Raw genomic sequence first — 19794 nt, forward strand, 5'->3', positions numbered from 1 at the left:
GTGGCTGCGCGAATGGAAAGCAGACTCTGCTTCCAAGAGGTTCTTAACCGGTTTGCCCTTTTCTGGCGACCGTTTGTTTGGCGAACGATTGGATGAGATTATTAAGGAATCCAAGGGAAAGGACTCCTCCTTACCCCAGTCCAAACCTAAGAGACCAGAGAAAAATCCAATCGAGGTTTCGGTCCTTTCGTCCCTCCGCCAAGCCCCAATCCTCTTCGTCCAACAGGCCGGAGAAAGGCCAGAGGAACTCCTATGCGTGGCGGTCCAAGTCACGCCCCCAAAAGGCCGCAGGAGGCACTGCCTCCAAGACTGCCTCCTCATGACTCTCGGCCTTCCCTAGCCGCATCCTCGGTCGGTGGCAGGCTCTCCCGCTTTGGCGACGCCTGGTGGCCACATGTTCAAGACCGATGGGTGAGAGACATTCTGTCTCATGGTTACAGGATAGAGTTCAGCTCTCGTCCTGCGGCTCGTTTCTTCAGAACCTCTCCGCCCCCCGCTCAGGCCGACGCACTTTTTCAGGCGGTGGACGCTCTAAAGATAGGAGTTGTGATCCCCGTTCCCCTTCAGGAACGTGGTCGCGGATTTTACTCCAACTTGTTCGTGGTGCCAAAAAAGGACGGGTCATTCCGTCCCGTTCTGGACCTCAAGCTACTCAACAGACATGTGAGAACCAGACGGTTTCGGATGGAATCTCTCCGCTCGATCTTCGCCTCGATGTCACAAGGAGACTTCCTAGCATCGATCGACATCAAGGATGCTTATCTCCATGTACCGATCGCACCCGAACATCGTTTCCTGCGTTTCGCCATCGGGGACGAACACCTTCAGTTCGTGGCATTGCCTTTCGGCCTGGCGACAGCCCCACGGGTTTTCACCAAAGTCATGGCATCCGTCGTGGCGGTCCTGCACTCTCAAGGCCACTCGGTGATCCCCTACTTGGACGATCTCCTAGTCAGGGCCCCTTCTCGGGTGGCGTGTCAACAAAGTCTAACCGTCGCTCTGGCGACTCTCCAGCAGTTCGGGTGGATCATCAACTTCCCGAAATCCAAGTTGACACCGACCCAATCACTGACTTACCTAGGGATGGAGTTTCATACCCAGCAAGTGTTAGTCAAGCTACCGAGCGACAAACAGCTTTCTCTGCAGGCAGGGGTGCAATCACTTCTTCGGAGTCAGTCACACCCCTTAAGGCGCCTCATGCACTTCCTTGGGAAGATGGTGGCAGCTATAGAGGCAGTCCCGTTCGCGCAATTCCACCTACGGCCACTCCAATGGGACATTCTCCGCAAATGGGACAAGAGTGCGGCTTCCCTCGACAAGAACGTCTCTCTTTCCCTTGCAACCAAAACATCACTTCAGTGGTGGCTCCTACCCACTTCTCTGTCGCGGGGAAAATCCTTCCTACCCCCAACCTGGGCTGTGGTCACCACGGACGCGAGCCTGTCAGGTTGGGGAGCGGTTTTTCTCCACCACAGGGCTCAAGGAACCTGGACTCCGATAGAATCATCCCTTCAGATCAATATCCTGGAGATAAGGGCAGTATATCTAGCCCTATTGGCTTTCCATCGGTGGCTGGAGGGCAGGCAGATCCGTATCCAGTCGGACAACGCCACTGCCGTCGCCTACATCAACCACCAAGGCGGCACTCGCAGTCGTCAAGCCTTCCAGGAAGTCCGACGGATTCTGCAGTGGGTGGAAGCCACAGGCTCCACCATCTCCGCAGTTCACATCCCGGGCGTAGAAAACTGGGAAGCAGATTTTCTCAGTCGTCAGGGCATGGACGCGGGGGAATGGTCTCTGCACCCAGACGTGTTTCGAGAGATCTGTCGCCACTGGGGAACTCCGGACGTCGATCTCATGGCGTCACGGCACAACAACAAGGTCCCGGCCTTCATGGCACGGTCTCAGAATCACAGAGCTCTGGCGGCGGACGCGTTAGTCCAGGATTGGTCGCAGTTTCGACTGTCTTATGTGTTTCCCCCTCTGGCGATGCTTCCCAGAGTACTACGCAAGATCAGGTCCGACTGCCATCGCGCCATTCTCGTCGCTCCAGACTGGCCGAGGCGGTCGTGGTATCCGGATCTGTGGCATCTCACGGTGGGTAAACCGTGGGCACTTCCAGACCGCCCAGACTTGCTGTCACAAGGCCCGTTTTTCCATCCGAATTCTGTGGCCCTCAACCTGACTGTGTGGCCATTGAGTCCTGGCTCCTAGCGTCTCCAGGGTTCTCTCAGGATGTCATTGCCACCATGAGACAGGCCAGGAAGCCAACGTCCGCCAAGATCTATTACAGGTCTTGGCAAATCTCCCTATCCTGGTGCGCTAATAACGGTTTTCCTCCATGGCCGTTTGCCTTACCCACTTTTCTTTCATTCCTTCAATCTGGAATGGACAAGGGTTTGTCCCTCGGCTCTCTCAAGGGCCAAGTATCTGCGCTCTCCGTGTTTTTTCAAAAGCGTCTAGCCAGGCTTCCGCAGGTCCGCACGTTCCTGCAGGGGGTTTGCCACATGGTCCCACCTTACAAACGTCCGCTGGAACCCTGGGATCTTAACAGGGTTCTGACGGCTCTTCAAAAACCACCTTTCGAGCCGCTGCGGGATGTCTCTCTTTCATGTCTTTCGCAGAAGGTGGCCTTCCTAGTGGCAGTCACATCACTTCGGAGAGTGTCTGAGCTCGCAGCGCTGTCATGCAAAGCCCCCTTCCTGGTTTTTCACCAGGATAAGGTGGTTCTGCGTCCTGTCCCGGAATTTCTCCCTAAGGTGGTATCCCCTTTTCATCTCAATCAGGATATCTCCTTGCCTTCCTTTTGCCCTAATCCAATTCACCAGTGTGAAAAGGATTTGCACTCTTTGGATCTAGTGAGAGCACTCCGGTTCTACGTGTCTCGCACGGCGCCCCTGCGCCGTTCAGATGCGCTCTTTGTCCTTGTTGCTGGCCAGCGTAAGGGCTCTCAGGCCTCCAAGTCAACCTTGGCTCGGTGGATCAAGGAACCGATTCTCGAGGCCTACCGTTCTTCCGGGCTTCCGCTCCCTTCAGGGCTGAAAGCCCATTCTACCAGAGCCGTGGGTGCGTCCTGGGCATTGCGGCACCGGGCTACGGCTCAGCAGGTGTGTCAGGCAGCTACGTGGTCTAGTCTGCACACTTTCACGAAACACTATCAAGTGCATACCTATGCTTCGGCAAACGCCAGTCTAGGTAGGTGAGTCCTTTAGGCGGCGGTTGCCCACCTGTAAGAGGGGGCCGTTTTCGGCTCTTTTTATCGAGGTATTCTTTTACCCACCCAGGGACTGCTCTTGGACGTCCCAATTGTCTGGGTCTCCCAATGGAGCGACAAAGAAAAAGGGAATTTTGTTTACTTACCGTAAATTCCTTTTCTTCTAGCTCCTATTGGGAGACCCAGCACCCGCCCCTGTGCCCTTCGGGCTGGTTGTTCTTTTGTGTACACATGTTGTTCATGTTGAATTGTTCTTTTGGTTCATGGTCTTCAGTTATCCGAACATCCTTCGGATTGAATTTACCCTAGACCAATTTATAAGTTTTCTCCTTCCTGCTTTTGCACCAAAACTGAGGAGCCCGTGATCCACGGGAGGGTGTATAGGCAGAGGGGAGGGGTTACACTTTTTAAAGTGTAATACTTTGTGTGGCCTCCAGAGGCAGAAGCTATACACCCCAATTGTCTGGGTCTCCCAATAGGAGCTAGAAGAAAAGGAATTTACGGTAAGTAAACAAAATTCCCTTTTTTTCAATGATTAGAATATTCAATACTATTAACACATGGCGTTAATCGGGATTTACAGATTCCAGACAGATTTTTGTTGTCACTCTATTTTAGTCCAAATTACCCAGTTGTTACTGTGCAATGCCCACACTGTCAGGATTCCCCACTATTGCCAGCAGTGCGCAGTCACGATTTGCAGATTTGCCGCCACTTGCTGATTTAGATTCTCATTCGCTTTCAGTGAAATGGGAATGGTGACTGTGTGTAACCTGCAGACATTTATTTAGAGCCTTTATTTATATTGTGCGGGTGTAAAATAAATACGACTGAAAGCGCTAATTTCTCCAGCAGTGTTTTTCTTTAATTTCCTGTCTTGTTTTGCTGTAGGAATATGGTTCTGGCAGAACGCTGTGTCCTGCTGAGCGCTGAAATATTAAAAAGTCAGAGTAAATATTCAGAATCTGCCGGCCTCCTGATCCGTCTTACAAGTGAGGTGAGTGCATACAGGCTTCTGCTGGATATTATTATTTCTTGTACCGTAGACTAAGGGTATCTAGCTAAAACAAGGTAACTGTAAAAAAACAATACCAGGATTTTCCCTAGACAATATCCATGATTCATTGCTGTACACATGGCTCAATACATGATTTGGTAATGGCTGCGAGGCTCATGAACCACTCTCCCATGAATGGCCCTTATGGCATATTGATGTTGCCAGGCCTGTCTGCTCCTTTCCATGCATTAAAGGTCCTTGCTTGTATCGTCACCCTGTGATAGTGAAGGGAAGACATAGAAGTGCGGGGCTGTTTCTGTATCTCTATTATAGCGCAGTGTAACTTTACTTTGCAGCGTACTGGGCACAAAATTTACTGTTAGCCCAGGATGTATCCAGGTGAGAATTCCAAAATGTCAATTGAAGTAAAAACTCATGACTAATGCTATCTTCACACATCCGAGGCAAACAGTGCGTGCATTTTTCTTTTCTTTATCGTTCCTTTGGGAGACCCAGACCATGGGTGTTTAGCTTCTGCCTCCGGAGGACACACAAAGTACTACACTTAAGTGTAGCTTCTCCCTCTGAGCTTATACACCCCCTGGTGAGCAGACCCAGCCAGTTTATCGCTTTGTGTTCAGGAGGCATACATCCACACATGCATTCTCATATGATTTTTCTTCTTTGGAATGAGATTGAAGAAGTGCGGGTCCACGTCTAAACCCCCGGCATGTCCCTTCTCACCCCACTGTCTCGGCGGTGTTGTAAGGTTTATTTCCAAGGCTGGAGCCTTACATGCCGTGCTCCTTCACCATCGCTTTTGGGCTCTGGCTTGAAGTGGGAGCCAGCACGGTTTCCCTGCCTGGCAGGAGACCGGTCTCCATCCGCAACCCTTCAGGATCCTGCTGGGCCGGAGCACTCATCCCCAGGGGCCTGGCCCTGCGTCTCAGCCGCTAAGTACCTGAGACGTTTATATTTTGGGGGTCCCTGTGCTTTATTGTTTGGGGAGAGTGTGCTTACTGTATTTATTGGCATTTCCGGCGGGTTCTCTAGCTGTCGCCCGAGAACCGCGCCGATGGTGCCTGCGCGTTGGCCTCGTAGCTCAAATTTAGGCCCTGGCTTTGCCGGAGGCCTAGTTTCTGTTCTCTGCCCTCGCATGTCATTAATGCAGAGGGACAGGCTCGGCTCCTCCCGGCGGCCGTTCTGCACAGAGGAGGGACTCTCCCCACAGCTGTGCGTGTCTCCTCCCCTGTAGGTCTCTATGGCCCTCCAGATCCCGCTCTCACAACAAGTCCCGCCCCCTCTCTTCGCTCCGGCGGCTATTTTCTCAGACAGAGTTCACTCGGCGCTGGTCTGCACTCTGCATCCCTGCTGAGGTGCTGCCCGGGGGTCCGGGCTTCGGGATCTGGAGGGCACACAACACCGCTCCAGCAGTCTGGTAAGCAACAACCGGTCTCTGGTTGTGGACCTCTGTATATACTCTCTGGGGTTCATTCTCTGGCAGAGCCCCCACTCCAGCAGCATGTCTCACACGAGGAGCAAGGCTCCAAAGCTTTATTCTGTATGCGCTGCATGTAAGCTCCTGCTGCCTGAACCGATCACCTATCCTCATTGTGAGGTCTGCTCTAACTTGGCGGTGCCACAGCCTGGAGTCTCACCCCCAGTGGTCTCTCAGGCTGCTCCTGCTCCTGTGGCTGAACCCCCGGCTTGGGTAGAATCCTTTTCTAGGTCTATCTCCCAGTCTTTTGCTGAGTCCATGGGACTTCTGTCCAGGACTTTGATGAATATTCATCAGCCCCCTTCACAGGGTGCCCCTATTGCTATGGGTCCCTTAGGTTCGGAGCTCACAGAGGATTCATCATCAGGGCCCAGACCCCGTCCTCCTAAGAAGAGACGCAGGGTTCCCTCTCCCTCCTCCTCCCGCGGCTCTGATTCAAGAGCTGACTCGCAGGATGAGGAGGATGCCTTTACAGGGGGCTCGGAGGCTAACTCCATGTACCCCATTGATCTGTCCGAGGGTGACTCAGATCTTAGTGACTTGATTGCTTCCATTAACTCTGTACTGGATCTCAATCCGCCAGTATCAGAGGAGCAACCCTCTCCGGCAGAAAAGCACCAGTTTACCTCGCCTAAGAGAGCAAAGAGTGTGTTCTTTAACCACTCCAGTTTTCAGGCCGCTGTGACCAAACCCAGGGCCTGTCCTGACAAACGCTTCCCAAAGCGTGGTTCTGATGACCGATTTCCCTTCCCACCTGAGGTGGTCAAGGAGTGGGCTCAGTCCCCATAGGTAGACCCTCCGGTGTCTAGGCTCTCAGCTCGGACTGTTGTGTCGGTGGCTGACGGCACCTCCCTTAAGGATTCCATGGACCGTCAGATTGACCTTCTGGCCAAATCCGTGTATGAAGCGGCGGGGGCCGCGTTTTCCCCGACTTTTGCAGCAGTGTGGGCTCTCAAAGCCATCTCTGCTTCTCTAGAGGAGATGCATTCCCTCACCAGGGAATCTATGCCCGAAATGGTTGCCTTAACTTCCCAAGCTTCAGCTTTTTCATCTTATGCGATGTCTGCCATGCTGGAGGCTTCTCACCGCACTGCGGTGGCTTCGGCTAATTCCCTCGTTATCCGCAGGATCTTGTGGCTTCGAGAGTGGAAGGCAGATGCTTCTTCAAAGAAGTACCTTGCTGGGCTCCCTTTTGCTGGGTCCCGGCTGTTCGGAGAACAGCTGGATGAAATCATTAAGGAAGCTACTGGCGGGAAGAGTACTTCCATGCCACAAACCAAAACCAGGAAACCTGCCCAGGGTAGGATTCAGTCGAGGTTTCGCTCCTTTCGTTCCTCCAACTGGTCGTCCTCTAAGCCCTCGGCCTCGTCCGCTAACTCAGCCAAGGACCAGAAATCCAACTGGCGCCCAAAAGCGTGTCCGCAGAAGACCGCAGGAGCTGCTGCCACTAAGGCAGCCTCCTCGTGACTATCTGCCCGCTCCAGCAACGTCCTTAGTCGGTGGCAGGCTCTCCCACTTTGGCGACGCTTGGTTTCAACACGTCTCCGATCAGTGGGTGAGAGATATCATCTCCCACGGCTACAGGATAGAATTCTCTTCCAGCCCGCCAGACAGATTTTTTCTCTCAACTCCCCCCTTGCTCCAAGGCTGCCGCCTTCTCGCAGGCCGTGACAGCCTTGCAGGCCAACGGAGTAATTGTACCGGTTCCCGCCCAGGAACGGTTCAGAGGTTTCTACTCAAATCTCTTCCTAGTTCCCAAAAAGGACGGTACCTTCCGGCCCATCCTGGATCTCAAGCTTCTCAACAAGCATGTTCAGGTGCGGCACTTTCGCATGGAGTCCCTGCGATCAGTCATTGCCTCAATGACCCAAGGGGATTTCCTGGCATCCATCGACATCAGAGATGCCTATCTGCATGTGCCAATTGCAGTTTCACACCAGCGTTGGCTACGTTTTGCAATAGGAGAGGATCATTTCCAATTCGTGGCTCTCCCCTTCGGGTTAGCCACGGCTCCTCGGGTATTCACCAAGGTCATGGCAGCAGTGATTGCGGTTCTGCACCTCCAGGGGTTGGCAGTGATTCCTTACCTGGACGACCTTCTAGTCAAGGCTTCATCCAGCGCAGACTGTCAGCGGAGTGTCTCGCTCACTCTCTCCACTCTAGCTCAATTCGGGTGGCTGGTCAATCTGCCCAAATCCACTCTGACTCCGACCCAGAGTCTCACGTACCTAGGGATGCAGTTCGAGACCTTGACGGCACTTGTGAAGTTGCCCTTAGTCAAACAGCAGTCCCTCCAGCTAGCGGTGCGCTCTCTGCTGAGGCCCCGCCGTTATTCCATCAGGCACCTGATGCAGGTGCTGGGTCAGATGGTGGCGTCCATGGAGGCTGTTCCCTTTGCCCAGTTCCATCTGCGCCCCCTGCAGCTGGATATTCTCCGCTGTTGGGACAAGCGGCCTTCCTCCTTACACAGGTTAGTGGCTCTGTCGCCACAAACCAGGAGCTCTCTTCAGTGGTGGCTTCGGCCTCTCTCTCTGTCCCAGGGCGCTCCTTCCTGGCCCCGTCCTGGGTGATTCTCACCACGGATGCCAGTCTATCCGGCTGGGGAGCGGTATATCTCCACCCCAGAGCGCAGGGCACTTGGACTCCGTCCGAGTCAGCCCTTTCAATCAATGTGCTGGAAACCAGAGCCGTGCTTCTAGCTCTCCTAGCTTTTCACCACCTGTTGGCGGGCAGGCACATTCGAGTCCAGTCAGACAACGCGACAGCGGTTACCTACATCAATCACCAAGGCAGGACACGCAGTCGCCTGGCGATGTTTTTAGATATGGACTGGAGAAAACGGGTTTAATGCCGCGCTAAAAACCACGAGCATGTATAAATCAAATTATTCTCTTTATTTAGATCATTCCTACGCGTTTCAGAGGCTCATCTGCCTCCTTCCTCAGGGAAAAGAATCTTAGAGACAGAGAGGGTTTATCCTTATGAAGCAGCAAACAGAGAAAAAAATGTGAAAGCAACCAATCATGACATCATCATTACATATGTTCCTGGGCGATGACTCATTGCCTCGTGGAATAAGGCTATGTCATAACATATACAACACAAATTTCAAAATATTTCGCATAAGAGGCAATGAACAATAATAAAGGATAAAAAGAAAATGAAAAATGAATAAAAATGAATAAAAAAAAATTTCTATTTGAATGAATGCTTGTCTGTGTTTCATTTTTAGAAAAAAAGTCTTTTAATGTGTATGAAAAGAGGGAGAAGTTTTTATTTGTATTTTTAGTTATTTTATATATATATATAATATATATATATATATATATATAAAGAAAGGAAAAAGTTTTAATTATATGTGAAAATATATATGTAAAAACAATGGACAGAGGGAAAGGGTTAATTCCCGTATCCAAGACAGATTCAAACCCATAGATTTGTGTCTGTGTTCTCATATGCTATTAAGCTACCAATGCTCCATATAAACAGCTTGGTGTTGAAAGCAAACACAGGTAAACACCTGAACAATTAGGGGATTAGAAAAAAGGTGTATATTTATGAGACCCATAAGTATAGAGAGATTCAGGTTTGTGATATACTATTCAGTATATGTGAGATTCAGTATATATGAAATAGAATATGTGATGATTTATTATATTGCATTCTAAAAAGGATGCATTTAATATAGTTCAAATTAGTGATATGCAGAGAGAGAAGAAAAATTTGATGGTGTATTTATAGGTATATAAGAATGAGTGATATTAACCAAAGTGATTTCGTTATGAGAGATGACATAAAGGAAAGAGGAACATGCATATTTAGAACTAGAAAAAGAAAAAAATGAAGAACGATAAATTGTAATGCACATACATGAAGAGACAATTTCTTTGTCTGGAAAGGTGAAGTGAGTTCAGACCGTGGGAAAGAGATGAACCACGCATGATCACGATGTGTATAAGGAGCAAGTTCCTCACCAAAGGGGGTGATGTGAGGTCAAACCGTGGGAAAGGAAATGAGTGCGCAAAGTGCCGATTCATGGAGAAACATGAATCACGATATTAGAAATAAAACAAGAGAAAGAGATGCACGGGGTATTAGCCGACAATAAGAGGTCGGGGAATAAAGTCTGATTTGATTACAAGGATATGTAAATATTAAAAAATATGAATAAAGTCTGATTGGATTACAAGAAAATGTGAATATTAATAGAAGTTGTGATACAAAATATTATGTGTAAAGGTGTGAATTAAACATAAAGGTCTCTGAGACAGAACAATGACATCTATAAATACATATATATAAATACATACACATATATATACATACATGCATACACACATACATATACGTGAAATCAGAATTAAAACAAATGACAAAAATACTGAGGGTCTGAAAGAGAATTTAGAATAAGAAAAATATATGAAAAATATATCCTGATTGTGTCACAAAGATATGTGAATGTGTATAAAAATATATCAATATGAAGATATATCAAAACATAATAAAAATATTATGCAAGAAGATAAAAAAACATGAAGATGTCTGAAAGCAGGACCCTGGCGGCGGTGCTGTTAAGGTTGACTTCAGGGCAGGAGCCCTTCATGCCGCGCTCCTTCAACATCCCTTAGGGGCTCTGGTTTGAAGTTAGAGCCAACACGGTTCTCACTGCCTTGCAGGAGACCGGCCTCCATCCGCAGCCCTTTTGCAGGACCCTGCTGGACGGAGCACTGAACCCCCACCCCACCAGGGACTGGGCCCTGCGTCTCAAAGCTAGGTATAGAGACGTTATTCAGAGGGTCCTTCTGCAATGTGGGGCACTTTTTGAGGGGGGACAGTGATTTACTTTAATAATGCTGCTTTTTACTGTGTTTCCGGCCGGTTCCACGGTTTTTACTGAGAACCGCGCCGATGATGCTTGATTGTCGGCCGCATGCATAACTCTAGGCCCCGGCTTCAGCCGCGGCCTAGTTTCGTTTCGTTCCCCTGCATGTCAGTCATGCAGGGGGACACTGCGGCGCCGCCCGCCGGCCGCTCTACACAGGGGAGGACGCTCCTCTCTGAGGAGATGATTCCCTCCCCTGTACATCTCCTTAGCCCTCCGATTCCCGCTCCTGGGTTAACCCCCGCCCCCCCCCCTCACTCTGGCGCCATTTTCTCAGCGTTCTTAGTACACTGGTCGGCGCTGGCTGCTCTGCAGAAGGAGTGAATATCTGGCTGGGGGTCCAGGCTTGGAATCCGGAGGGTACACATAATAGCGGTCTGATAAGTCACAACCTCTGGTTGTGCACTTTTATACACTCTCAGGGCATTCTGAAGGAGTTAATTCTTTATTATAGAACCTCCTCCTCAGCAGCATGTCTCACACTAGGAGCAAGGCTCCAAGGCTGTACACTACATGCTCTGCATGCAGGCTCGTATTGCCTGAACCGGGCACAGACCCACACTGTAATGCCTAATGTGGTGGTGCTTCAGCCTGGAGTCTTCCCCAGGCTGAACCCCTGGGTAGCATCTTTTTCCAATGCTATTTCCCAGTCCTTTGCAGACTCCATTGGACAGTTGTCTCGGACGCTGCTAAGCATGCATCAGCCCCCTTCTCAGGGTGCCTCTGCTGCTCCAGCTCGCTCTGCAGAGCTAACAGAGTCTGTTTCACCTAATCCCAGACCCCGTCCTCCTAAACGGAGACGCAGGGACTCCTCTCCTTCCTCGTCCCACGGCTTTGCCTCACGGGCCGAGTCACAAGGCGAGGAGGATACCCTTACTGTGGGCTCAGACGCTTCGTCTATGTACCCCATTGATACCGATGGTGATGCAGATGTTAGCGATTTGATAGCGTCCATTATCTCCGTTCTGGACCTTAACCCTCCAGTGTCAGAAGAACAGGCCTCTTGGGTAGAAAAACACCAGTTTATCTCACCTAAGAGAGCAGGCCACTGTGACTATTCCCAGGGCCTGTCCTGACAAACGCTTTCTTAAGCGTACTTCTGACTTACTGGGGGCTCGGACGCTCTCCATGTACCCTATTGATCTGTCCGAAAGTGACGCAGATGCTAATGATTTGATTGCGTCCATTTTATTTGTACTGGACCTCAATCCGCCTGTATCAGGGGAGCACCCCTCTTTGGCAGAAAAGCATCAGTATACCTTGCCTAAGAGAACAAGGAGTGTGTTCCTTATCCACTCCAGCATTCAGGTCACTGTGACCAAGCCCAGAGCTTGTCCTGACAGACGCTTCCCAGAGGCGTGGTTCTGATGACTGTTTCCCCCTTCCACCAATGGTGGTCAAGGAGTGGGCTCCCTCACCAAGGGTGGACCCTCCGGGGTCTAGACTTTCAGCCCGGACAGTTGTATCAGTGGCTGACGGCTCCTCTCTGAGGATCCCACTGTCCGCCAGGTTGTCCTTCTGGCCAAATCTATATATGAGGCGGCAGGGGCCTCGTTCTCCCCATCTTTGCAGCAGTGCGGGCTCTCAAAGCCATCTCTGCTTCTCGGGAGGAGATGCATTCCCTCACCAGGGCCTTTATGCCCGAATTGGTTGCCTTAACTTCCAGGCTTCAGTCTTTTCATCCTATAGCTGGAGACTGTCACCGCACTGCGGTGGCCTCGGCTACTTCCCTCGCTATCCGCAGGTTCCTGTGGCTTCGAGAGTGGAAGACAGATGCTTCTTAAAAAGTTCCTTGCTGGACTCCCTTTTGCTGGGACCAGTCTATTCGGTGAACAACTGGATGAAATTATTAAGGAAGCTTTTGGCAGGAAGAGTACTTCCATGCCACAACCCAGGAAACCTTCCAGGGCAGGAACCAGTCGAGGTTTCGTTCCTTTCGTTTCCTCTAACTGGTCGTCCTCTAAGACCTCGGCCTCGTCCACTAACTCAGCCAAGGTCCGTAAACCAACTGGCGCATGAAGCCGTGTCCTAAGTCGGCAGGAGCTGCTGCCACCAGGGCAGCCTCCTCTTGATTATCTGGCCGCGCCAGTAACGTCCTTGGTCGGTGGCAGGCTCTCCCTCTTGGGCGACGTGTGGTTGCAACACGTCTTCGAACAGTGGGTGTGGGTTTCCCTCTCCCACGGCTACAAAACAGATTTTTTTCTGACAACTCCCCCCTGCTCCAAGGCCGCTGCCTTCTCACAGGCCGTGGCATTCTTGCAGGCCAATGGAGTAATTGTACCAGTTCCCGACTGGGAACGGTTCTGAGATTTCTACTCAAATCTCTTCTTAGTCCCCGAAAAGGACGGTGCTTTCCGACCTGGATCTCAAGCTCCTCAACAAGCATGTTCAGGTGCGGCAATTTTGAAGAAATCTCTGCGATCAGTCAATGACCCAAGGAGATTTCTTAGCATCCATCGACATCAGAGATGTCTCTCTGCATGTGCCATTCGCAGTTTCCCACCAGCGTTGGCTACGTTTTGTAATCAGAGAGGAACATTTCCAATCGTGGCTCTTCCCTTGGGTTAGCCACGGCCCCTCGTGTATTCACCAGTGCGGTGCTGCTCCTCCAGGGGTTGGTAGTGATTCCTTACCTGGACGCCCTTCTAGTCAGGGCTTCATCCAGTGCAGACTGTCAGCGGAGTGTCTCGTTCACTCTCGCCACGCTTGCAAGTCCACTCTGACCCCGACCCAGGAACTTACGTACCTAGGGATGCAATTTGAGACTCTGCTGGCACTTGTGAAGCTGCCCTTAGTCAAACAGCAGTCTCTTCATCTGGCGGTTCGCTCTCTGCTGAGGCTCCGCCGTCTTTCCATCAGGCACCTCATGCAGGTGCTGGGTCAGATGGTGGCGTCAATAGAAGCGGTTCCCCTTGCCAGTTCCATCTGCGTCCCTGCAGCTGGACATTTTCCGCTGTTGGGACAAGGGACTTCTTCCTTGCACAGGCTGGTGGCTCTGTCGCCACAGACCAGGAGCTCTCTAAGTGGTGGCTTCGGCCCCTCTCTCTGTACCAGGGACGCTCCTTTCTGACCCCGTCCTGGGTGATTCTCACCACGGATGCCAGTCTATCCGGCTGGGGAGCAGTTTCTCCACCACCGAGCACAGGGCACTTGGACTCCGTCCGAATCAGCCCTCTCGATCAATGTGCTAGAAATCAGGGATGTAGTCCTTGGACGCGCAGCCGCCTAGCAATGTTGGAAGTTCAACATATCCTTCAGTGGACGGAGGACTCCGAGTCCACCATATCCGCAGTCCACATCCCAGGCGCAGAAAACTGGGAGGCAGATTATCTCCGCCGTCAAATCGTGGACAACGGCGGGTGAGCCCTGCATCCGGCAGTGTTCCGGTCAATTTAGCAGGCGGGGGGCACTCCGGAAGTGGATCTAATGGCATCCCGGCACAACAACAAGGTCCCGGTTTACGTGGCTCGCTCCCACGATCCTCAGGCCTTGGCAGCGGACGCGCTGGTTCCAGATTGGTCCCAGTTCCGTCTGGCCTACGTGTTTCCCCCTCTAGCTCTCTTGCCCAGAGTCCTGCGCAAGATCAAAATGGAGGGCCGTCGGGTCGTACTCATCGCCCCAGGCCCAGGCGAGCTTGGTCCCCAGACCTGCTCCGTCTGTTCGTAGAGGTGCTGTGGCATCTCCCGGACCGGCCAGACGTTCTCTCAGAGGGTCCGTTTTCCACAACAATTCTGCGGCTCTCAGATTGATGGCGTGGCTTTTGAGCCCTGAATCCTTACGGCTTCAGGCATTCCTTCCGAGGTCATCTTCACTATGACTCGGGCTCGGAAGTCTTCCTCGGCCAGGATTTACCTCAGGACTTGGAGAATTTTCCTGTCCTGGTGTCGTTCTTCCGGCCATGCTCCTTGGCCGTTTTTTCCTTGCCGACCATCCTGTACTTTCTACAGTCCGGCTTGCAGCTAGGTCTGTCCCTCATTTCCTCAAGGGACAGGTCTCGGCTCTGTCAGCATTGTTCCAGCGGCATATCGCCCGACTGGCCCAGGTGCGCACCTTCATGCAGGGCGCATCTCACATCATTCCGCCTTACCGGCGGTCTCTGGATCCCTGAGACCTTACTCTGGTCCTCATGGCCTTACAGAAACCCCCCTTTGAGCCTCTTAGGGAGGTTTCGTTGTTTAGTCTTTCACAGAAAGTGGTCTTTCTGGTGGCCATAATTTCTCTCAGGAGAGTCTCTTATTTGACTGTGCTCTCTTCGGAGTCACCCTTTTTGGTTTTTTTCACCAAGACAAGGTGGTTCTCCGTACAACTCCGGGCCTTCTCCCTAAGGTGGTGTCTCCTTTCCACCTTAACCAGGACATTTCATTGTCTTCCCTTTGTTCGGCCCCTGTGCATCGCTTTGAGAAAGCGTCGCATGCTTTAGATTTGGTGCGGACGCTCCGGATCTATGTGTCACGCACCGCTGTTTCTTAGGCGGTGCACCTCTCTTTGTGTGCTGACCACACATCAGCGCAAGGGTCTCTCGGCTTCTAAACCGACCCTAGCTCATTGAATAGGTCGGCCATATCCGATGCCTACCAATGTTCTCAGATGCCTCCCCCGCCGGGGATTAAGGCGCACTCGACCAGAGCCGTCGGTCCCTCTTGGGCTACGGCTCAGCAGGTCTGTCAGGCTGCCACTTGGTCTAGTCTGCACACTCTTTCGAGGCACTACCAAGTGCATGCTCATGCTTCGGCAGATGCGAGCTTGGGCAGACGCATCCTTCGGACGGCTGTCGCCCATTTGTGAAGTTAGGTTTCGCCTACTTCTCAGTTTCTGTTTATTTCCCACCCATGGACTGCTTTGAGACGTCCCATGGTTTGGGTCTCCCATAAGGAACGATGAAGAAAAAGAGAATTTTGTTTACTTACCGTAATTTCTTTTTCTTATAGTTCCGACATGGGAGACCCAGCACCCTCCCTGTTGCCTGTTGGCAGCTTTCTTGTTCCGTGTGTTTTCACCGGCTGTTGTTGTAGACAGAAGTTCCGGTTCCGGGTTTTACTCTATCTCTACTTATGGGTGGATGTCCTCCTTCAGCTTTGGCACTAAACTGGTTGGATTTGTCATCCGGGGAGTGTATATGCTCGGAGGGAGGAGCTACACTTTTAGTGTAGTACTTTGTGTGTCCTCCGGAGGCAGTAGCTATACACCCATGGTTTGGGTCTCCCATGTCGGAACTATAAGAAAAAGAATTTACGGTAAGTAAACAAAATTCTCTTTTTATTATGTTTTGATATATCTTCATATTGATATATTTTTATACACATTCACATATCTTTGTGACACAATCAGGATATATTTTTCATATATTTTTCTTATTCTAAATTCTCTTTCAGACCCTCAGTATTTTTGTCATTTGTTTTAATTCTGATTTCACGTATATGTATGTGTGTATGCATGTATGTATATATATGTGTATGTATTTATATATATATATGTATTTATAGATGTCATTGTTCTGTCTCCGAGACCTTTATGTTTAATTCACACCTTTACACATATTTTGTATCACAACTTATATTAATATTCACATTTTCTTGTAATCAAATCAGACTTTATTCCCCGACCTCTTATTGTCGGCTAATACCCCGTGCATCTCTTTCTCTTGTTTTATTTCTAATATCGTGATTCATGTTTCTCCATGAATCGGCACTTTGCGCACTCATTTCCTTCCCCACGGTTTGACCTCACATCACCCCCTTTGGTGAGGAACTTGCTCCTTATACACATCGTGATCATGCGTGGTTCATCTTTCCCACGGTCTGAACTCACTTCACCTTTCCAGACAAAGAAATTGTCTCTTCATGTATGTGCATTACAATTTATCGTTCTTCATTTTTTTCTTTTTCTAGTTCTAAATATGCATGTTCCTCATTCCTTTATGTCATCTCTCATAACGAAATCACTTTGGTTAATATCACTCATTCTTATATACCTATAAATACACCATCAAATTTTTCTTCTCTCTCTCTGCATATCACTAATTTGAACTATATTAAATGCATCCTTTTTAGAATGCAATATAATAAATCACATATTCTATTTCATATATACTGAATCTCACATATACTGAATAGTATATCACAAACCTGAATCTCTCTATACTTATGGGTCTCATAAATATACACCTTTTTTCTAATCCCCTAATTGTTCAGGTGTTTACCTGTGTTTGCTTTCAACACCAAGCTGTTTATATGGAGCATTGGTAGCTTAATAGCATATGAGAACACAGACACAAATCTATGGGTTTGAATCTGTCTTGGATACGGGAATTAACCCTTTCCCTCTGTCCATTGTTTTTACATATATATTTTCACATATAATTAAAACTTTTTCCTTTCTTTATATATATATATATATATATTATATATATATATATAAAATAAATAAAAATACAAATAAAAACTTCTCCCTCTTTTCATACACATTAAAAGACTTTTCTTTGTCGCTCCATTGGGAGACCCAGACAATTGGGTGTATAGCTTCTGCCTCCGGAGGCCACACAAAGTATTACACTTAAAAGTGTAAAGCCCCCCCCTTCTGCCTATACACCCCCCGTGCATCACGGGCTCCTCAGTTTTTATGCTTTGTGCGAAGGAGGCTGACATCCACGCATAGCTCCACATCTTAGTCAGCAGCAGCTGCTGACTATGTCGGATGGAAGAAAAGAGGGCCCATATAGGGCCCCCAGCATGCTCCCTTCTCACCCCACTCTGGTCAGCGGTGCTGTTAAGGTTGAGGTACCCATTGCGGGTACATAGGCAGGAGCCACATGCTGTTTTCCTTCCCCATCCCTTAATGGGCTCTGGGTGAAGTGGGATCCTAATCGGTCTCCAGGCACTGAGGCCGTGCTCCCTCCGCAGCCCCTGGGGAATCTGCTGGACAGGAGCCGAGTATCGTCAGGGACAAGGCCCTGCTACTGTGAGGTACTCTGTGTCCCCGTGGGGACCGCGCATGTAAAAAGACCGCCGGAGGAACCGCTCCCAAGGCGGCCTCCTCATGACTTTCGGCCTCATCACACCGCATCCTCGGTCGGTGGCAGGCTTTCCCGCTTTTGCGAAGCCTGGCTGCCACAGGTAAAAGACCGTTGGGTGAGAGACATTCTATCCCACGGTTACAGGATAGAGTTCAGCTCTCGTCCTCCGACTCGATTTTTCAGAACATCTCCGCCCCCCGAGAGAGCCGATGCTCTTCTTCAGGCAGTGTGCACTCTGAAGGCGGAAGGAGTGGTGATCCCTGTTCCTCTTCAGCAACAGGGTCACGGTTTTTACTCCAACTTGTTTGTGGTACCGAAAAAGGACGGATCCTTCCGTCCTGTTCTGGATCTAAAACTGCTCAACAAACACGTAAAAACCAGGCGGTTCCGGATGGAATCGCTCCGCTCCGTCATCGCCTCAATGTCCCAAGGAGACTTCCTGGCATCAATCGACATCAAAGATGCTTATCTCCACGTACCGATTGCACCAGAGCATCAGCGCTTCCTGCGTTTCGCCATAGGGGACGAACACCTTCAGTTCGTGGCACTGCCTTTCGGCCTGGCGACAGCCCCACGGGTCTTCACCAAGGTCATGGCAGCAGTGGTAGCAGTCCTACACTCTCAGGGACACTCGGTGATCCCTTACTTAGACTATCTTCTAGTCAAGGCCCCCTCTCGGGTGGCATGCCAACATAGCCTGAGCATTACTCTGGAGACTCTCCAGAGATTCGGGTGGATTATCAATTTTCCAAAGTCAAATCTGACACCGGCCCAATCACTGACATATCTTGGCATGGAGTTTCATACTCTCTCAGCGATAGTGAAGCTTCCGCTGGACAAACAGCGTTCACTACAGACAGGGGTGCAATCTCTCCTTCAAGGCCAGTCACACCCCTTGAGGCGCCTCATGCACTTCCTAGGGAAGATGGTAGCAGCAATGGAGGCAGTCCCTTTTGCGCAGTTTCATCTGCGTCCACTTCAATGAGACATTCTCCGCAAATGGGACAGGAAGTCGACGTCCCTCGACAGGAACGTCTCCCTTTCACGGGCAGCCAAGGCTTCCCTTCAGTGGTGGCTTCTCCCCACTTCTCTGTCGAAGGGGAAATCCTTCCTTCCCCCATCATGGGCTGTGGTCACGACGGACGCGAGCCTGTCAGGGTGGGGAGCGGTCTTTCTCCACCACAGGGCTCAGGGAACCTGGACTCCAACAGAGTCCTCCCTTCAGATCAATGTTCTGGAGATAAGGGCAGTGTATCTTGCCCTAAAGGCGTTCCAGCCGTGGCTGGAAGGCAAGCAGATCCGAATTCAGTCGGACAACTCCACAGCGGTGGCATACATCAATCACCAAGGGGGAACACGCAGTCGGCAAGCCTTCCAGGAAGTCAGGCGGATTCTGATGTGGGTGGAAGCCACGGCCTCCACCATATCCGCAGTTCACATCCCGGGCGTAGAAAACTGGGAAGCAGACTTTCTCAGTCGCCAGGGCATGGACGCAGGGGAATGGTCCCTTCACCCGGACGTGTTTCAGGAGATCTGTTGCCGCTGGGGGATGCCGGACGTCGACCTAATGGCATCCCGGCACAACAACAAGGTCCCAACATTCATGGCACGGTCTCAAGATCACAGAGCTCTGGCGGCAGACGCCTTAGTTCAGGATTGGTCGCAGTTTCAACTCCCGTATGTGTTTCCTCCTCTGGCACTGTTGCCCAGAGTGTTACGCAAGATCAGGTCCGACTGCCGCCGCGCCATCCTCGTCGCCCCAGACTGGCCGAGGAGGTCGTGGTACCCGGATCTGTGGCGTCTCACGGTGGGTCAACCGTGGGCACTACCAGACCGGCCAGACTTGCTGTCTCAAGGGCCGTTTTTCCATCTGAATTCTGCGGCCCTTAACCTGACTGTGTGGCCATTGAGTCCTGGATCCTAGCGTCTTCAGGGTTATCTCAAGAGGTCATTGCCACTATGAGACAGGCTAGGAAACCAACGTCCGCCAAGATCTACCACAGGACGTGGAGGATATTCCTATCTTGGTGCTCTGATCAGGGTGTTTCTCCCTGGCCATTTGCCTTGCCCACTTTTCTTTCCTTCCTTCAATCCGGATTGGGAAAAAGGGTTGTCGCTCGGCTCTCTTAAGGGACAAGTCTCAGCGCTCTCTGTGTTTTTTCAGAAGCGCCTGGCCAGACTGCCACAGGTA

General features: G+C 50.6%; 1 protein-coding gene across 2 annotated transcripts in view; it reads left to right on the top strand.

The window, feature by feature from the left end:
* TRAPPC8 (trafficking protein particle complex subunit 8) overlaps positions 1 to 19794 on the top strand; it is a 170714-nt gene that overhangs the window by 63050 nt on the left and 87870 nt on the right. For both annotated transcript variants that reach the window (XM_075353322.1, XM_075353323.1), the window contains one exon: positions 4106 to 4211. In XM_075353322.1, the coding sequence (XP_075209437.1) occupies positions 4106 to 4211 (106 nt within the window). The remainder of the gene's footprint in view (positions 1 to 4105; positions 4212 to 19794) is intronic.

The sequence above is a fragment of the Anomaloglossus baeobatrachus genome, chromosome 6 (assembly GCF_048569485.1).
Source record: "Anomaloglossus baeobatrachus isolate aAnoBae1 chromosome 6, aAnoBae1.hap1, whole genome shotgun sequence".
NCBI classification, from domain to species: domain Eukaryota; kingdom Metazoa; phylum Chordata; class Amphibia; order Anura; family Aromobatidae; genus Anomaloglossus; species Anomaloglossus baeobatrachus.